Source organism: Dunckerocampus dactyliophorus, chromosome 4 (genome assembly GCF_027744805.1).
Source record: "Dunckerocampus dactyliophorus isolate RoL2022-P2 chromosome 4, RoL_Ddac_1.1, whole genome shotgun sequence".
NCBI classification, from domain to species: Eukaryota; Metazoa; Chordata; class Actinopteri; order Syngnathiformes; family Syngnathidae; genus Dunckerocampus; species Dunckerocampus dactyliophorus.
The window spans coordinates 16,812,494-16,834,137 of NC_072822.1; the positions used below are offsets into that span (position 1 = coordinate 16,812,494).

Here is a 21,644-nt window from a genome sequence, read left to right on the forward strand (position 1 = left end):
TGTTCTGTTCTTTCACCAGTTAATTTACTAATGTTATGCCAGATCGTTTTACCATTGCCTTTAGCAGACTCTATCAGTGACATAAAAAAATTTGCCTTGGCTTTGCGCATTGTTTGAATTACTTTGTTTCTTGCAGATATACACAGTTGTCTAGTCCAGTTTGAACTTATTTTTTTAAGTAGTTGCTCCCTCGTCTTCATTAATTTCCTGCATTCCTCATTGAGCCATGGTAGATCACCTGTAGGGGTTTTGTTTCTCTTTCTCCTCTTTGTAAATGAAGCTAAGATATCTTTAATTTTAGAGTAGAAAGTAACACTATTTGCTATGATGTCATCACAAGAGACAATTTCAGTCCAATCTACAGTATCTCCTTCAAGACCCGTGCTAGATTTTGATGTTGGCTTTTTGGGATTACATCATAAAAGGATGAGGAGCTCAGAGCAACGGCGCAAGACATTTGAAAACGTGTTTTAGTTAGTTTTCATTGTGATCAGGAAGACCAGTTAGGACAAAGAAAGACCAGTTAGAAAATTATACGTTTTAATGATTCTTTCATTTTTACATGAGAATAGAGGATCTATTCTTGTTTTTGACCAGTGAGTTATACGCGTTGGCTTTTGAACCATACTGAAAACCAACTGAACCATACTGAAAATATCTGTTTCAGAATTTTCCTTTCGTTCTTATTATACCAATTTATATTAAAATCACCAATTAACCATGACCTCTTTACTAGAACAATAAATCTTAACAATCATTTTAAGTTGATCATAAAAATCTATTGGTTGATGGTTCCCGATAATTACAAGTAACAGTGAAGTTCATTTCCTGTGACAGCACAATATTTATTCCAAGACATTCAAGTTTAATATCTTCCGGCCATTCAATCTGTGAAACTTGTAAAGTATTTCGTACATAAACTACAACACCTCCTCCTTTATCTTGAACCCTATCTTTCCTAAACACGTTATATCCTGGCATATGCATGGCAGCCTCAGGTGAAGAACATGTTAACCAGGTTTCTGTCAACCCAAAGAAGTCAAGCCCAGCTGATCGTAGTGGTCGAACCCCAGCTGACGGTAGTGGTCGGAGCCCAGCTGATGGTGATGGCGGCGGAGCCCAGTTGATGATGGTCGTCGCAGCCCAGCTGATGGTGGTGGGGGTGGTTGAATTGGTCGACCGATTTTGGCTGATATTTTGGCTTAGATGCAGCCGTGCCTCTCACTCTCTCCTGCCGGCTGCGACTTCTGTCTACAGCATTGCTCCACCCACGGCGCCATCTGATTGGCTAAGCAAGCCTCAGCAGAGTCAATCTGAAAGTGTTTTTTGGGGGGGGCGGGGCAGTTTAGCGAAAAACATGATTTAGTAAGCCACTCTTTGATATAGGTGATTGCTGACTTTTTTGCAACTTCTATGTCAGACTTTGCATATGTGAAAATGACAGCATCATCTGCATATAATATCATATTGAGTTCTTGCCCAACGTTTGGTAGGGTATTAATATGTTATGAAAATAAAATAGGTCTAAGTATGGAACCTTGGGGTGCTCCAACCTGGCAGATAGTTTGGGCTTCTTTTTCACTGCTTCCTTCAGTCCTTCTGTTTATTGGTGCTTGTGGTCACTGGAAGGGAACATAATGTCATTCTTTACAACGGATCAATATCATTTGTACATCTTAGTCTCCTGCAATTGACATAGCTTATTTTTGTAAATGATGTAAGACCGGAAAATGTTACCATCTAATTTGTTTAGTTCCCCAAGATGAAAAAGGTTTGTCTTTTGAACAGATCCATTTGTCTGGCTTTAATGAGCTCAGTACTTTCTCTCTCAGGCTGTGGGGATTGTTTGTTGGGTTCTTGCTTATTAATGCAGTGGCTTAATGAGACAGCCGACTCTTCGTTTAGTTTGTCTTCTAGATCCTCTGGCTATTACAGTAACTGTCTCTCCTCCAACAAATAAACAAGGGCACTATAATACCTCTTTGACACTTGAAAGGAATGCTATGTACTGTGATAGTTGGACCAACATAGTTTTTACCCTAAATGATTTATTGTACTATCGCGATATAAAAATTCTTCTTCCTCAGTAACATCTTTCGTGATTTGTTCTGAATAAATGTTGAACAGGGACGGTGAAATTATGCAGCCTTGTCTCACTTCGCGTTTCGCATGTCTCCCAACGATGTTTTCACTGCTGACTGCTGACTGGCATAGACACTACAGATCCAGATGACCAGATGCAGAGGAAACCTAATGTTGTTCACGATGCTCCACAGGTTGTTGTGGTTGACACAGCCAAACACCTTGGAGTAATCGATAAAGCACATGTATGTGGGAATGCTACACTCCCTACACTTCTCGAGTAACAGCCGGATGTTGATGATTTGTTCTTTCGTACCTTTCCCTGCCACAAAGCCAGATTTTTCCTTTGCTATTTCTGCCTTGTATCTGATTTTCAGTCATCCTACTATGATCTTGAGTAGGCTTTTGTTTGCGTGGACGATAAGGTTTATGGTCCGGTGGTTAGAGCACTCCCTCAGATTTTTTTGGTAATGGGATGAATATTGCCCTTCACCAGTCCTGTGGCCACTTCTCGAGCTCCCATATGTGAGTGCACAACCTCCGGAGCAACTTGATTCCGACTGGACTGGTAGCCTTCCACACCTTAATTGGTAGCTTGTCAACTTGACCTCCTTTAGAACCCATTTGATCTCAGACTTGAGGGGCCTTGGTTCTGTCGTCACTTCAGTCCGGTGAAATGTACTACACCTCTTCTACATAAGCCACTGCAGTACTCCACTCTACCTCTCTTTCATGTCCTTTTCTTCGGTCGTCCTTGTCGTTAATGACGACGCTTCTTGGTGTCCACTTATTTGTCAATTCCTTTACCAGTCCGAATCCCTCTTTTTGAGTTATCCCTCTGACTTGCATGTGCTGCATGAAATATTGTTAACTCACAAGCTAATCAAACACCACAAAACTCCAAAGTCAACCGCCCTAATGTACAATTTGAAATTTGACCAGAGCATCAACATTTTAACTGTGCATGTGTTTTGCACAGCTCTTTGGAACATTTTTTGCAGTCTTGCATGTAAGATCTCGAGGTCGAGATCTCAGTTCAACACATCTGAGGATTAACACTGCATCCATCCATCCATCTAATGGCTTTACCATCGAATATTGACACTCAGCTTGTTATGACAGTTAAGAATGTTGCCCGTACAGTTATATTGAATTCCATTTACAACATTATTTACAAATGTATTATTATTTTTTGTACGCAACCTACATGAGTAATGACAAACAGCCAGTGAGACTGATGTAAAAAAAATTAGGATGCATCCTTATGCACGCGAGGTGTGGGGAGGTTTCACACGGTCAACCGCATGTTTGTCTACGTCAAGTGTTTATAGCACGTCACACATAGAAGAAATGGAGCGCTTGATTTGCACACGCTAACCCACCTACAACACAGTGTGGGCAATCTCGCTTCATTTGAGTGTTTTTTTAAATGACCGTTTATCAAAACTATTTTATCGGTATGATGTTCTAATTCTTCTTATCGGTCCGACAATTATCGGTATTTATCGTGCAACCCCAAAAAAGAAAACACAATATATGATCAGTCATGTCTTACACATGAGTCTTAAGTGATTCAAAAAGAAATTAACAACATGATTTACAGCTGAGAAGAATTTGCTCAAATGTGGTAAATATAAACTCTACATTGCACAAAATGCTGCTGTTCCCACTTGCTTGGTTAAAGCTCATGCACTGAAGAACATCGATGATTATGTTCAAATATCAAATTAACTCAGCTGTTTTGCTTCCCTGCCTCCCCCCTTCTGCTCCAGGACAATTTAGCCTGTGTCATTTACAGTCCAACAATTTTTACCTGTCAGCACTTTTTCACCTCACTTACAAACCACTGCAGCGTTTTGCTGTTATTACATGTGTTTACAGGCTGCTTATATAATTATTAAACACTTATGTAAATGCATGTATCAATTAGCAAGTTTCTTTTTTAGTGTAACATCTCCCTCCTTCCCTGGGTTTATCTATTTTCCAGAGACATTTGTAGCATCCCAGAGACATTCATAGCATTTTCTCGTCCCCTCCATGCATGGTTTAATGTATGTGCTAATGTCTGTATGTTATGATGAGAACACACACACATTGCAGGCAAATCATACGGTAATATACCATTATTGGCATCCCAAAGAGAGATGATGGTCCCGCCGTGGACAAAATACAGAAATTTTGAATTGTTGGGATGGTGTTTTCTGTTCACTATTTAGGTACACTTGAGTAAGGTTGTGAGCCCCTTGAAACTCAATTGGTGGCACTGTTGGTTGTACAGTACCAATGCCTCTTCAGTGGAAGGTGAAAATATGAAAGTGATCTTTTTGTGGGGACTGCAGAGAGCTTCTCAGAGAGAACCCTAACCCTAATGGAGGGGAGAGGGAATGGATGTTGTTTGACATCTTGCCCTTGGTCTAGTCAAACAACTGTGACTTAATATTTAATTTCTTAATCTGACATAAGATCTTGATGGGGTCCTTTTTACATCCACATGGTCTAACTTAACTTAATACCATGCCATTTAGTTTTCCAGAAATAGCTGACTTTAGCTGTCAGCAGCAGGGACAGTGAGGGAGCTGTGCATTCTGGTCTCAGTTGAGTAGATCATTGTTGGGCGGCCTAGCCAGTCCTGTCTCCTCTCTGCTTCAACTCCCTCCCCCCTCTCTCCCTTTCCAATCTGCACTGCATTCAGAGAAGCGTGTGGAAGAGAATGAAAATGTGTGAAGCTTTGTGGATGCATGTGCTTGGCGTGTATGTTTCTGGAAGCAACGCAGGAAAGGCAATGGGAATAACTGGAGGGAATGTCTATGTCCCTTCCTCTCATCATTGTGTTGGCAGTGTGTGTGTATCTGTGAGTATGCATGTGTGTGCACGTACGCTGCAATGCTGATTGGAAAAAGTGGCTGCCTCAGCCCCTCCTCCACATTACGATGAGTCTCAGGGAGCGCGGAGTGGAATCAGGGCCGCACTAAGTGGGATGAAGGGCCGGAGATGCTGGGAGCCGAGAACCGTCCACTCCCTCTGCACCTCGGGCTGCCTGAGTAAACTCAGCCATGGTCAGTACTCCTCTGGCTAAAGCTTTGGCGCAGGAACATGGAGCTGTCACACTCCACTCCATCTGTCATATGAGAAAACCCTCCGCATCATACTCTCTCCTTCTCAGCCTAGCTGGAGCTGTCATCTATCCATCTCCTTCTGGCATCTGACACCGCAGATGCTTAGAATTCAGCAGCGTCCTTCTACATTGATGCAAATACAGGACTATGCTGTAAATGGAAAAGGAACATCACGTCCTACCATTTGCTCTTCTCACTGCATGCAGAGCCTGTCCCTTCCCTTCTTTCTGCCATGCTGTTCACTCCCACTTCCTCTCTCTTCTTTGCGCCTGCTCCACTTCCCGTTTTCATGTGTGGATGTGCTGGAGGCTGCCAGCCTACAAGTTATGTTGCATTTGTGTTTTGTTGTGTCTGTATTTTATGTGCATCGAGTTAATTGCTTTATTATTATTCATATTTGAATGTAAGAAATGGTGATAGTGTTTTAGCCTCACTTGTCTTTTCCACTGCTCTTCTTTTGCTATCCTTTCCTTACCTCTGGCATTGTTGGACAATTTTAAGTTGAGCAGCTGTGCTTTTCAGCCCTGGGCTCTCAGCGTCTTTCTATGCTGTTTGTTCACTCAAATGAGTTTGGCTTTGGCACCACAGATGGTATTGTTTCAAGGCTTCAACACTCCCTCTTCAATATGAAGATAACCCAGAACAATGACTCAGATCCAGTACAAATTGCCACCCTGAACAATTTTACTCAGTATGAGATTCTCATTGACAGGGTGCACTTATTTATATTGAAATGTAGAGAACAGAATAGCATGGAGTAGAGTGCAGACCTCTGACAAGGTTGAACCAAAAAAAGTGGGAAAAAAATATTGTAGAGCACTAATCAGTATTTTCAAAGAGAATAACATAGCACCGCAGGGGTGTGAAGAACCATTCCACAGTGATGAAAGCCCACGCATTTTCAGTATGTGGAATTAAATAATGAAACGGATTGAGCAAGGAGCTCAAACAATGTACCAAGTTGAGCGAATTAAAAAAACAATACAAGCAGTTGATGTTTGCTAAATACAAGGCAGAAGAGTCTTGAACTTGCTTTATCATTATATTGATTATTATATCTATTGTTCTGTCATGCTTGTTTTTATTTACTATTATTTATTTATTATTGCACTGATTATTATATGGAATACAAGAAGTGAATAATATGTACTGCATAAGATGTGGAACGGATGGGGGGTAGGATTAAATAAACTTTGCTTCTTCCTACTCCTTTTGGACATGTGGAACTGTGAAATGATTCATGAGATGTTTTTTAAATACACGTTTAAGTCATGAAAATTGTTGTTTGTGTGACACGCCTAGTCATTACCAAGTGCATAAATCAGACTTGGGACTAAAAAATGGAGGTCAGATTTTGCTTCCAACCTGGTGGTATTTCAATTACCTGGTTAATTAAGGGCTTCGGGCCAATATAGCTGCATGAAACTGAGACTTTCTATTCCCAGCTGCACATAGAAAACTCTTCCAAGTGATTTCACACTTAAAATGATGTTAAGTGGTTGCCAGCTACTGTATGTCGTTGTGAATGACATGGTTGTGGTGATCCATTTTATTAGCTGGAATTGAAATTTGAGGTACAAATAGAAAGCATCATACAAACTCCATTTATCCATCTGCTTCTGTTTCCGGGAAAAAGGTCCAGACTAGGCACGGGCCGGTATGAGATTCTGATGGTATGATAACCTTTGGCAAAAATATCACCACAGCACAGTTTCACCGCAATATAATTACAGCTCTATAATGTGTTATTTTTAAATATCTCTGTTGAAAAGACGAAAAAAGTCCAGCCAAAACAGTCATTTTTAAACCATATAATAGAACACAATGAAAGTGGAACATAACGATTTAAACTAAATAAGAAAAAATAAATGTATTATATCTAAATAAATAAAATCAATCTCTAAGCAAGTATACTGTGGCTAATTCTGCAACTGAAGTCACAACACAACACAAATATTTTCTTATTTATATTTCTTATTTTGTTGGTTGTTGTTCAGTGGAGAGTAAATGGTTTATACCACTTATCCTCGATTCCTGTCTCGTTCTGAATCACATCTCCACGTTTGATGAGCTTCGACGTGAGTAATATGTTGACCGACAATGGCGACAAAGCGCTGCTCTGTGCTAATGAGGCCCGACTTTTGGCAACACATCACATGCCTGTGGTTTCAACACATCGAAGCCCAATTCCGACTGCAAGGAATAACACAGGACGTGACAGTATTATCACGTAGTGGGAGCCTGGATCTCCAATTTCTCTCTTTCTCTCTTTTATGGAAGAATTTTGTGATTTTCAAACTGACTTTTTCATACCATGGTATACCTTGAAACCGGAAACTGGCCCATGCCTAGTCCAGCCTTTACACAAAAATGCAACACTTTAGAACTCAGTTCTTTGGATAGGGTACGTTAATACCATAAGATATCTGCAATATTTGTTTTTGTAATGAGAACATTAATAACTTTTACTCTTGGGTAGGTTGCGGCTTAAATTTAAATGAGACGAGACGTCTGTTGGCATTCATGTGGATGCGATTTTCCACACTGGATAATCACATGCTGCTGTAGTATGTTCCCATTTCTGCTCCAAGACATTTATCTCGCTTAATCCATCATGCTCTTACTATGTATTTTAAGAGGGGTTGGAGTGCAAGGTCAGCCAGCTTTGAGTCCGTCATTTTAAAATGTTCTGATTTTAATATACAGTACTAGAGATCGAATGATATGGGTTTTTCAAGACCGATACTGATACCGATTATTACTAGTTAAGGAGGCCGATAACTGATATTTGGAGCCGATATTCATTTGCAGTAAAAGTGTAAAAATGGTGAATAATACAAAGACTTAACTTTGTTTAACTGCCTAACGCATGTTTATTTAACCAAGCAAATAGAAAAATAGCTCCAGAAGAGCATGGTGTTTCTAGACACAGAAGCAATAAATAGCTCTCTGAAATCTTTCCACAGTAAATAAATGCTGCTAATGTTTATTCCGCTCTTACGTTATTCTGCTGCTCACTTTAATGTTAGTAGTAGTTGTGAGATGTAGAGCACTGCGATGTTTATTACAATTTCGAGAGAGTTGTCTGCATTTACCTTGACATGTGTGTTTGCTCTCGGGACGTTCTCCACACGAGAAAACTTCCCTCTTAGCCATGTGTGTGTGTGAGGACAGCGTCCGCTTCAGATTGGCTCTGCCGCTAACGCGTGCTGTGGCTTGCATAACCAATCAGATGGCGCTGTGGGTGGAGCAATGCTGTAGACAGAAGTCGCAGTCGGCAGGAGAGAGAGAAGCGCGGCTGCATCTGAGCCAAAATAACCAAGTTTTAAATTGATTTCTTGATATCAGCCCGTCGGATTTAAATAAAATCCGATACCGATATACGTCAAAATTCCAAATATCAGCCCAACCACTATGCAGTACATACTTAAAGAGTACTTAGAGGCCCGTTATACTACCTGCAGTCAGTGACCTCTGCTCTGGTTCTGATGGCCTCCATCCTGGCTCATTATCTTGTGGCACTGACATCAGGCCACTTAGTGTGATGAATGTCATCTTGCTGTGTTATTGGGTCACTGCTCATGGCTCACAAGCTTTTCCCCATTTCCATCAAGTAAGGGTGTTCAATGAGAAACAGTAGCAGCGGATCAAAGCAGAGTTCTTATCCGCAGTTGTGTCATTTTGGAATATGTAACAGTTTGCAGTGGACAACCGGGTTTAGGCAGCCTTAGATACACCTGCAAAATAACAAAATTACCATATTTTATGGATGTAATATAGCTTTTTTTATGTTTGTTACAGGGCTTAGAAGACAAAGGTCATTTTGAACTCACATAAGTTATTTGTGGCCTCAGCTGTTTTCTATATTAATTATGACATATCCAATAGGACAAAATGATCACGCTTTTTTATAATGTATTCCAAGGGGGTGGATTTTATCATGAAATCACGTTTTGCAAAACAACGTTTTAAACTCAAAATATACACCATCCATAAAAACTGGAGATATTGTCAAATTTCTCATTCATGTCTTATTTGTGCTGCTGATGGGAAAGTGATTAGTATTCATATTCCTAAACACATTGGCTGTTGGCAGTCATGTCAGTTCACACAAAAAAATATAAAGTTGAACAATAGAACTGAACACCTGACAGTTGAATCTGCAGTGATCGGACATTGAATACTCCAGGGAGCAGTGACATGCGGTCAAGGGTGGCAGGTGAGGGTCTGAGGCATCTGTCATGATGAAAAATACAAAAACGAGTAATAACAAAATAAATATGAATATTTGTCCATTTAACTGTATTATAATTGGATTTTCTGCATGATTCCAATGTTTTTAACATTTTTCTTAAGTAAAAACTGCTGAATTTCCTGATTTCCTGATGAAATACAGGGAAGAAGCCTAAGGTAAGGCCACCATGAGCGTGGCTCCTCGGCTTAGTGCACACTGAGTTGGCTCGTGGCGCCTGCCCGTTTATGGTTGTCAGCATATCAACAATAATATAATGTTGCATAATATAATGTATAATCTATTATACACCATGACTTTCTACAGCCTATGTAATGTCTTTCATTTAAGTGTGACGTCATTATTCTTGCTAATCAGAAATACATATAAAATACATAGAAATGTCATATAGTAGGCACTTGCACGACCACTGCATCCTGTGTGGTTTTTTTCTTCCTGCTAGCTAGTGCTTATCAAATGCATTCAACATATTTTTATGCTCTGCTGAATGAATGAATGAGTTTGACTGCCAAGATGGAGGATTATATACCTGTCCCAAACTCACCAGGAGGTTATCAGACTTTTACAACAAAGTATCAGAACTTGGAGAAGGAAAGGCTGCATTTACTCTTTATACAGATAAAAGGTAAGAACACAACTGTAAGACAAAGTATCTGAAAACATTTTGAAAAACATTTTTTAACCAAAGTGAATTATTCCCTCTTTTGGTTATCCTCTATAATCAAATAAGTAACCAGTATTGACATAAAAAAAAACCTCAAGAGTCAGTGCCTTACCAGCCATGAACCTCACAGCACGTCACTGCCAGGGAACTAGCATGCGTCTTAGCTTTTTGTTCACATACTGTATACAATGTAAGTAAGTACAGTGTTCCCTCATTTATCGCGGGGGGATTCTCAAAATAAAGTTCTCAAAATAGCCCGCAATAAGTGAAATCTGTGAAGTAGCCAACTTTATTTGTTTACAATTATTTGAAGGTTTTAAGGCTGTAAAACCCCTCACAATACACTTTAGACCCTTTTCTCAGGCTGGCATTAACATTTTCTAACATTTCTCTTTTGTTTAAACACTCTCAAAGTTCAAATGTCGTTAGAATTTTAATGGTCAATCTACTAGGTTGAATACAAGAATTTATTAAGTGACTCACGCGTATTCACTTCTCTGACTGTGCCTCGTCCTAGCGCCGTTTGACTGTAGCGTTTTTGTATCCTTGTTAAAACATATTGCTCCTGCCGTTGTCCTCCTCCTTGTCCTACTCCTTGAACTGAAGATTAATTTAGCTGGTTGGCTTCTTCGTCTTCTTCCTCTTCTTCTATTGTTTATTGGCGGTTAGCAAGCAGCTCATGCAGGAAGGAGATTGCTTGACAGTGGTCTACAGCCAATCAGGACGCAGAACACAATGGGCGGGTTCTCCCTTAGCCAGTAAAGACTGTTGTGGCTCTATATTTATTTTTGTGGCTATTGTCTACTGTGGGTTCCTAATATGCTCGTACAGGCACGTAAACACATACTGAGATGAGGTGGAACTGCGCTGTCTTCAACTCACACATGAGTATACGACACCCTCTACTGGTAGCAGTAGTACTGTAAGTACAATAACAGACACATACCACACACCGATAGATCGCTCTAATACACCACATGGATGCAGAACACAATGTGCTGTTAAAAAAAAAATGCAAAATTGCACTTAAAAAAATCAGTAAAAGGTGAACCGCGATGTAGCGAGGGTATAGTACTGTATAGTAAAATACCAATATCTTACTAGCTCTCATTACGGGATATGAACATTGACCATATGGCAGCTTGGCTGGCTAGTCGAAGATGCCGCTGACTATACAACACAGCCTTGTCAATACAAACGCTACATCGGCAAAATTCTAACGAAACAGTCAATAAACTATTAGCTTTTATTCTTGTGACTATCAGGATAAAACACATTTCCCATTTGTCTTTTTAGCATATAGTGAAATGTTAAAAGTAAAACTCATTGCTTAATTGTTCCAATGATGACGCCTTCCTCTGCTGCTTTCAGTACTTTTGACTGGCTTACACAGTCAGAGCTGTGCTACACAGCTTTGATGGATTTTGATGAGTTGCTTTACACACTGTTATTTGCTTGTGCAGAGCTGAGTGCTGTGCTACTTGCTTTAACCTCTCGTCTCCTCTGTTTGTCTTCTTGTGATGCATAGAGTCAGTTAGCAATTACCTGCCAGGATTGCACTACTGCCCCCTGGAGATCCATCCTTTCATCTTGTGTGTGTGTGTGTGCTCTTCTCTCATTATATAGACTCTTCATATATTGGATTTCTTCTTCACTCTCCATCAACGCTACTGTGCAATACTCATACATTATTAGGGTAGGTGACATTTCAGCCTTCGTTATAATGTAATACATATATACGATACGCATAACAAAAAATATATTTTATATCACTAAATATGTCAGTGGTGTGCTTTTTGTTATAACATTGTAGGCCTAAAATTCAGTATACATCCCTACTTTTTTGAAAACCATTTAGACCCTTTCACTATATTTATATATAAGTACTATTTATGAAAGGAGGAAATTTTGTTCCATGTGTTGTCACAGGGTGACATCTCAGCTGGAGGCAGGCCTCCACTGATCTGTCAGCTTTTCCTCAGGGCCAAGCAAGACGAGTCCTGACAGTTGGGCACCATGTTACCACTCTCCCACGTACCCTGGCTATTCCTGTGTCCCTTCTCTTAATACTCTAATACTGTGCACACTAACACGTACATGACTTTGTATCCAAGATGCTTTGCTCGTTTTATGTCATCCTCTTCTCAGGAGGGGAACAGTGGTGGTGGAACAGTGGTGCAGGGTGTTGTCCAAGGTGCTAGTATGTGGGAGGGAGGTAGTCCGCCCTTGAGGTATGACTTGTGTGGTAATTAGCTCACAGCATTGCTTCATAGTGTCACAGCGATCCATCCATTCACATCTGATGCTAGAAGGGAGCACACTGCAGATCTCAATGAAGATTCGGAAGCTGCTTTGTTTTATATATTGTGTCTGGCATCCATCTAAAACACTCCCTGTTTTACTAAGACTACTAACTGTCTAATTATGTTTGTCAAGATTGTAAGGTATTGTTGAATCATGTTATTGTATACTTAGGGAATGCTCATAATGCTAATAGTAATAGTCAATTTACCAATTAAGTCAATTAAATGTAATAAGTCTGTTTATTGTCTGGCAACGAACTCGACTGAAACCAGCAGAAGTATTAATGAGTTCCGTGTAGTTAGTGTTCTAACAATATAGGGACATAGTACTATGATGCAGGACTGTACAATGCGAGCATTTCACTCGCATATGTGCCTACAAACATAGATTGCGCGAGTAGAACAAATAAAAAGGGAGCACTCGTGCAAGTATGTTTCGCATTTTGCTCTTGAAATAAGTCCATACAGAGTGACTCAAACTAGAGTAACATTTCTGTGCATCTGTATATAAATGTACAGGTCTCCAACCTCCAAAACACAGAACTCTCGCTTTGATGCGCGATGACGTCTCAGCTGCACAAGCTGCACTCACTGACATAGCTAATTGTTATCAGTTGGATACTGGAGAGTTGCGGGAAAGATGACTGACCTTGTGTCTGGTGGAAAATTAAAAATGAGTCGTATTTTCAAAGTGGAACCAAGGAGGGACAGGAAATTAGAGAAATCTGGGACAACTGACAGTGTGGAGCCAGAGGGGATCATCAGCTAGCTTTTCATTTCATTCCGGTATTACCGACAGTGCTAGCAAGTTGACAAGTTTAAATCAGATTGGATCAAACTTTTCTCTTGGAGAGAGTTTGAGAACAACCTCATGTTCTGTAAATATTGCAAAGGGCTGAAGCAGGCGGGTAAAAAAAAACAGCCTAACAAAACACAACCACTCCAAGTGGCACATCATCTGCAGAGACAGCTGTCTGTCCTGTAACATTTTGTTATTACATGATGCCACAAAACAAACCAGCCTCGATGGTGACTGCTACTCTGGATAGGCAGGTGAATCCTGTTTTTTTTAATGTAAATACTGTCTTTTGTTACAAATGCAAATAATGTCCCGGTTTATTAATCACACACCCACTTACTTGAATTAATTATATTATTATCCCTTGTGCACGACTCAATCTTACTTTTTCATTACTTTTTAAATTATTTATTTATATCTTAAATGTCTGTGTATACATGGACAGTGAGAGCGAATTTAACCAAAGTCAAATTTCTTGTTTGTGTAAGCATACTTGGTCAATAAAGCTGATTCTGATCATTCTGATTCTGATGATTTCAGATCTTGAGGAGGCTGCTCAAGATCAAAATGAACATTGCCTACTTACATTGCTTTGGTTTGGAAATTCACTATATTAATAAATGAAAGGTATTATTATTATTATTGGAAAATATTACCTGACATGGTTTTTGTCAGTTGGGTTGATATCAACGCCGTTCTTCTTGTGCACTGTGATAAGTGGCACTGACCACACGGACAAAAGCCCGGACTTTTGGCTGTGTGGTCAGCGCTCTCGTCTCCCATTGCAAAGGTCCTGTGTTCGAGCCCCGGTGCGGGGCAATATTGTTTCTCTTTCTCTTGGAGATTAATAAAGTATGTACCTACCTACCTACCCAACCAACCAACCAACCAACCGTACTTGTGTGGTTGTTGTAGCCTATGGCTGTAGCCACTTAGTTATTGATAAAGAATTGTTGCGAGTTGTTGAGCTGAGTAGAGAGTGAACTGATTTGTGTCACCTCCCTCGACTCCTGTCTCGTTGTGAATCGCATCTCCAGAGTTTACATCAGTGTTGCTGGATGTATGCTGCTTGTGTCTGTGGCCTGGCCGATTTTATTGGCGGGCCGATAATGATGTATCACCAATTAATCAATATCTGTGAACATGTAACCGATATACTAGCTTTTTTTTTTTGCTGCTTGGAGATTCTGTCACTCCCTTCATGTGTGTCTCTCTGTGCTGCTCTCTGCCCGAGTACCTGCCCCCGCCCCCATACACACAGACAGAGCAGCGCTCTACCCGCCTAACTCACTCGGCTGCAGAAAAGAAACACCGAAAGAAACTGCATTTTTTTTTTAGACCACGGTAAGCTGTGACTTGGTAAAACAATATAACACTACACTTTAGTGCCACATGTCAGGGCCCTGTCGAGGAGAAGATTCTAGGTTTTAGAGAGCGTCTGATGTGTTTTAACGTCGTTTAAGTTGTATCTTTGTGAGATGCAACTTTTAATTCACCGACATTATCTAAGAAGATAAATGCAGATATACACAGCGTCCCACTTCACTTCATACTTCCACGCAGGATTTACAGGGGCTCACACATTCACAAGTTAATGTCTTTATTAAAATGATTTTGAAAATGTATTGAGTTGTAATTGTATATATTGCATGTTTTGAAAGCAGCTAATTTGCTAAAATGTAGTTTAGTTTGTTGTATCAAGTCAAGTAACGTGATGCATGTTTTGATTATTTGTTATTTTAGTAGTTTGTAATCAACTTTTTTCCCCCCAGTTTTTGATGTTTGCTCTTGCGACAGCATTTGTTTTTGAGCTGTTTGCAAATACTCAGTGGCTGCAGATGGAACTTTTCAATAACTAGTAAATATGACTAAATGATATTGGTAAGATTTTTTTTGTGAATAAGCCTTTTATAAACAATAATGTATTACTTTAAAAAACACCTCACACTAGTCTATGTATTATCACTTTCAGACAAATGCAGCCAATTGTTTTTATTTTTAAATGGTCAACTATAGTATCAAATTCTATGCTAATTTCCAAAATGCACTTAATGTATATATTTTCATTTCACAGGCTGTGGGAAAGAGTAAGGTGTGAAGCCACTTCATAAAAGACTCAACAGGCGTTCGGTGCAACATCTGCAATGCGCAAGTTAGCCAGGGCTCCAGTCAAGCAAAACACTCCAAATTTGTGGCAACACCTAAAAGTAAATCACAAAGAGGCATGTCCTTATGTTGACAGTCTTGTTAATTAAACTTCCTTATTTTAATATAGTAGTCTTCGGCTTCTTTGTGTTGATCGTATTTTGGGTATCATAACAATTTATGTTCATGTACAGTATACTGTATATATCCTGTGTATATCAATGCTCTTACATACCTTTCATACATCGGTTATCGGCCAATATATTGGATATTGGCCGATATAACTGATATCGGCTTTTTTCAGCCCTCAGTATCGGTATCTGCATCGGCCCCAAAAATCTCATATCGGACAGGCTGTCGTGTGGAGTCTTCCATTGCTTGTTAACACATGAATTCGGAGGCTGCAGCTCAGCAGTCTGTGAGTATGCTACTTCTTCTTAGCTGAACTTTGGTTACCTCCTAGTGAAAATGGAACCTCAAGAATGCAGACATGGTGAGACTCTCCCCCCCCATCTTTCTCTCTCATGCCTTTTGCCTCTCAACTCTCCTTCTTTACACTTACCCTTCTCACTTCTCTTGACCCCAATTTTCGCTTCAAATAGTAGGCGGCATAGAAAACGGATGGATGGATGGATGGATGGATACTTTCAAAGGCAGTTCTTACATAATATTGCACTTTTTCCATATTGTCAGCAAAAATGTGGTGACTTCCGAACTGTACAAACAGATCTCAGCCAGTATTCTTGTCTTTGTGCAGCTTTTTCTGATCACTGACTGTGTGTCTCTCCTACCCACGACACAATAGACCTTTTTAGTGGGACAAAGTCAATTGTTCTTGCCTGCTTGAGGAAGATGGCCAAACAACACCTTCTTTCACTTGACTTTCTAACCTTGTTGTTACAGAGAGCTGCTCCATATTACCTTGCTGTCACTTCCACTCCTCTTTTTAAAGCAGTGCGCTTCTGTAGTTATCTCTGCCACACGGGCTTGTTTTATCAGCTCCTTTTATAAACACAGATGCTTCTACTTTGGGATTTATGAACTCAAAACGCAACAAGTCAAGCCAAAGACTATTTATGCAACACATTTTCTCAACGGGGCGACAGGACGGTTTAGAAAGGGGAATTGCAAACAGAAAATGAAAATTGAACTGATTTATAATCAGAATTATTAGGGTAATGATAAATATGATAGTTAGTTGGTGTTTCTATCAGGGAACAGTGCTCAATAGTATATACAGGTTGAGATGGTATTTCCTGCTAGACATTTTTCTCTTTTTAAATATGTGTCTAACTACAAATAATCAAAATTGCTAGATAGTTTGACTGTACAGAACAGGGAATAAATGTATGACGCTGCTTGACAGTCATATGATAGAAACGTGATAAAAACATATGTGCTTATGGGTTTTTATAAACATACATAAACATGAGTTTTGTTATCGTGGGAAAGGCTTCTTGAGACGTCATCTGTACTTCTGTGAAGAAGGTGTCGGACGTTTCGCTCCTCATCCAAAGAGCTTTGTCAGCGAACTAATAAGTGCTGGTAGCCTAGGCCTTAAATACAGTAAGAGTGGGCGGAATTGGTGTGCCAACACCCTCCTCCTATTGGTTCCTTACACTAAGCCTGGGCGGAGTAGTGGTATAATCCTCTCCTGCTATTAACACCTCCGATAAAAGGGAAGTGTCGCTCCCTGAGTTGGGTATGAACGACTCTGATACTGGCTCGTTAGCATCTATTGTTCTGGCTCGGCCCTGGCTTCACCTCATTTGCAAGATTAAGAGCTTGAATCGGAATGGTGGTTTGAGGTTTAATTTGGACCCTGTGTTCAGCAGGTTACTGAGACCAAAACCCACAGCTCTTAGTCTCATTTACTCATTTGAGTTCCACCTTGCCTGCGTGTGATTGTGCATGCTTGCAATGAGGATGCAGATGTGAGTGAGTAATGCAAAGCTGACGCTGCAGCACTCTTCTTGTATACTCTGTTTAACCTCAAGTAAACTCTCTTCGGCAGCATCACTCGAAACACGAGCTGCAAAGGCTTGTAGGTATGGACAAGCAATTGCCCCTGAAATGGTATACAGTGTGTTAGGAAACTGATTGTATACATAGGAACAAACTAAATTATATAATAATGATAGTTATTATTATTTCTGTATAATGTACAGTACAGGCTAAAAGTTTGGACACACCACTGATGGTCCCAACCCCATTAATAAAGCAAGAAATTCCACTTAGTAACCCTAACAAGGCTCACCTGCGAAGTGAAAACCATTTCAGGTGACTGCCTCATGAAGCTCATTGAGAGAACACCAAGGGTTTGCAGCTCTACCAAAAAAACAGAGGGTGGCTACTTTGAGGAATCTAAAATATCACACATTTACAGTGATTTCACATAATTACATAATTCCACATGTGTTCATTCATTACCTTCAGTGAGTATCTACAATGAAAATAAAGAAAACGCTTCGAATGAGAAGATGTGTCCAAACTTTCGGCCTGCACTGTACACTTTTATAAGATATGAAATGTGCCAATGGAGGTAGCTGGGCAATGAAGAAGGTTCACTATTTGGTATGAAATGGAAACTTGGGAAATCAGTGAGGTTGTGCAGATATTTTGAAATCCAGCACAAAATATCATACCACTTAAATAAATAACCCCGCTTGTCTTCCAGATGAATCGGAAGACGAGGAGCCGGCATCCAAGTCAGACCGCAGTGAGATTCAGGGAACTTTAAAGATTCTTGTGAGCAAGCTTGATGACCTCAGCACATGTAACGACCTGATCGCCAAGCATGGGGCAGCCTTGCAACGTTCCCTCAGCGAACTTGAGGGGCTAAAAGTCCCTGTGGAGGGAGGGGAGAAGATCAAGGCAGTCAACGAGCGAGCCACCCTCTTTCGCATCACTTCCAATGCTATGATCAATGTGAGTAGCCCCATGTTAACACACTGTGCACACAACTATATTTTAGGTTAAAGAAGCAAATTTAGAGGTGGACTGGAGATGGTAGTTTCCTGTGATACTGTTCTAATTAGTAAGATAAGGAATTTAGCATTTTTGTCTCTAATACTAATATCTGCTTGCTAAATTTTAGCTTCATTTGTCAATTTGCTTAATGACAATAACAGCAACATACTGTGCACCATTTTTGTTATTTACACAGCTGTTTATGAGGGGTTGTGGCTGAGCTTTTGGAAAGTTGAGGTGTTGAAGCAGTGACACTAAATATGACCATGGGTGTGTATGAGGGTGGGGAATAGCCCTCTCTCTTTCAAACCTATCGCCCCCCCTGACTGCTGAATGTTACAGCCTTCTGGGTTACAGTAACATAGACTTGACTCGAAGCAGACAACTGCAAGACAAGGTTTGTTGATTGTTTTATGTCATTATAGCTTTATTTATTCACTTACCAGTTTCTAGTTATTGTCTGTCTATATTTAGGGCCTGTATCATGTTAACGGGCAGAGCTTTGGTTTAGTCTGCAAGTTTATTTAAAAACAGATCGTAATACTGTAACTACATTGTCAGGAATTATTTTAAGATGGGACTTCACATCCAGTGCTGTTGCTTGAAAAGAGAATGTCTTTTTTCATAGCATGATCTTTTCTTACTGATTAGTAAGGGAAATGTCATCTAACTGGGTAAGTCATAGGACAAACCCTCCTGGATTGTCAAAGTCATTAAAATGCCATTAGGTTTGCCAAGAATGTGCTTCTGCCACAAGGGCAAGTGCTTGCACAAACTCCCTGTGGTCACGTACAGTAAATGGCTCGCTACAAGCACAGGGCAGCGTATATTGGAATATGTAAGGATTCGTGCAGTCGTGTGCGTGGACTTCTAAGTGCTTCTTCCAATGGATTTATAACTGGAATGAAATGACCCATGTGGTCCGACCTTGGCTATAGTAAAATGTCACACTGTTGTCCATTTACTTTAGTTGTGAGCCAACTTCCAACATACGACACGTGCATGGGTGTGTATGTACACTTGTGCACTTACAGACTGATGGGAGCGGTTGCCCGTTCAATTAGTCTGCTAATGTATGTCAGTTCTTAAAGGGTCCCTGACATGATTCACCAACTTTGCTTAAATATTTTATATATGGTTTGCAATTATGTTCTATATTGTTAGATTTTTTTAAAGCAAAGAGTAAATTCGCAAAAATTACACTTATAGTTCATGGCGCCAGCCATGACGAATTAGCACTCGCAGTTCAGCCTAATTTCCGGAAGTGGCATCATCAGGGTAATATTACTCGGGTAAACATGACGCTGTACGACAGAGAGGATGTTTACTGTGATTATAGCGAAGATTTAAGCGACGTGTCAATACTGTAGATTGGTCGCCTTCAAAACACAGACTAGTAAGTGTAAATTACTCTGGAGTTGCTTATCCTTCAATTATTATTTTAAATCAGCTTTTTAATGAGCGTAAAGGAGTTTCTATAGCCTGTTTTATTGTATATGTGGCCGCACGTTGAGGATGAATGTTTGCCGCCGCCGCCCCCACTCCCAACAGTAAACATATCGCTGTAAAAAGATGTTCATATAACATGTATAATTCTTTGCAGCCTTGTCGCTATCGCAGAATAGTGTTTAGAAGACATTATGTAAACAAGACATGACTTACTCTCTTTTGCCAGCTTTAACGTAGAGGTTGTTCTTCGTTGTTGTTTTTTTCCTGTGTACCGGCGGAATAGCATCGTTTTCCAAAATGCGTTTATACTGTACTTTCAAGCCAAATACTTCTTGTTGTTCCTTCGAAGCAATCGTCAGTGAAATGATCACTGCAAAGAGCAGAACTCGTGGGAGTCCATCTGTCTCTCGTTCTCTGCCCTTGCTTCGTCCATTGTTGTCTTAAACCTTCCTCTTTTGGAAAAGAAAACAAAACTCTCACTCGGATACTGTAAACATCCAGCAGCAACGTTTTAGCATGACTACTATTTTGATGAAAAATATGCTGAAGCAAGTCTACAATCTACTTTAGCTGAGCGGTATTACTCTGATGATGTCACTTCCGGAAATGAGGTTGAACTGCGAGCTAGTTCGTCATGGCTGGTGCCATGAACTATAAATGTCATTTTTGTTAATTTACCGTTGATTTTAAAAAATTGAACAATGTAGTACATAATTACAAACAATATATAACATTTAAAGCGACGTTGATGACTCATGTCAGGGACCTTTTAAGTACCGGTACCCACAGGATTAGCCTTTACCAGCCCTGTCCTCCTCCTCCACCACCACCACTACCAGGAAGCCACTAGCAGTCTGTGCGAGCAGAGGGGACTCAGCATTAAAAATGTGGAACTGGCGTACGTATTTAAGTGGATGTTAGTTTCATAGACGTGTGTGAGGAAGTGGACTTATGTCACATGTATCTCTAACATTTCAATTGAAATACTAACGTCAGCCATTCAGACGCTTCATGTTTGACCACTGAAGGTAAGACATAAAATGGAGTTCATGTCCTGAGTGTCATATATGTATATATTTCTGTGTTTTTAGCAGTTTTGCGCTCTAAATCATGCATACCTTGGATAGTTTGTGAGTTACCGGTAATTGTAATTGCATTTTTGGTAAATGTGAATCTTTTAGCAGCACAAGAAAGTGGCAAAATATCTCGTTAAGAGATATTAATTTACAAATACATTGACTATTATCATTATTTTGTATGTTTTGGCAAAATATTCCTTGTCCAAACCGGTTCACAATCCATGCATATCCAGTGTTCTGAATTTAAAGTTGATTATAATGCTTTAGCTCAGGGGTCATAAATTAAGTTAGATGTTACCAGGAGCCTTTAGAAGCAGTTTTTCGCAATTGCCCAAAAAGATCAGGGAGAAAGAGAAATTGACATCTCTAGTGAGTATCCATCAGGGAAATCATTTTCACACTGTAAAAACAATGAAAGGTATTTATATATCCGGGTATTTTGCTGCTTTCTGGTGTTATTTCCTGGCGCAAGATACCCATTTATCAAATAAAAATGCACTTTAACACAATATTTGTATCATGAATCTTTTTGGCTTCACGTAGATTAATTGCTTTTAGTTCTCATCTTGTCAAAAATACTATTATAATCATAGTTCTAGGGAAATATTACAGTAGTGCAATAGTAGAATTTTGGAATTATTTTTTACAATATTTTTGATTGATTGATACCTGATGTGTGTGTTTTTCCCTAAAAGAACAATGTCCTTGTTTAAGGTTTATAGATCCATGTAAAAGATGTTTTAAACCGTAAATGCTCTAATTAACAGAATCAGCTTTATAGCATT

The 21,644-nt window shown here is 39.8% G+C and overlaps 1 protein-coding gene across 4 annotated transcripts in view; it reads left to right on the forward strand.

The window, feature by feature from the left end:
• osbp2b (oxysterol binding protein 2b) overlaps nucleotides 1-21,644 on the forward strand; it is a 52,835-nt gene that overhangs the window by 18,591 nt on the left and 12,600 nt on the right. For 3 of the 4 annotated variants that reach the window (XM_054773223.1, XM_054773221.1, XM_054773225.1), the window contains one exon: nucleotides 18,039-18,289. In XM_054773223.1, the coding sequence (XP_054629198.1) occupies nucleotides 18,039-18,289 (251 nt within the window). Of the gene's footprint in view, nucleotides 1-1,328; nucleotides 5,139-18,038; nucleotides 18,290-21,644 lie in introns of those variants that run through there. The other variant, XM_054773224.1, reaches the window with a different exon arrangement.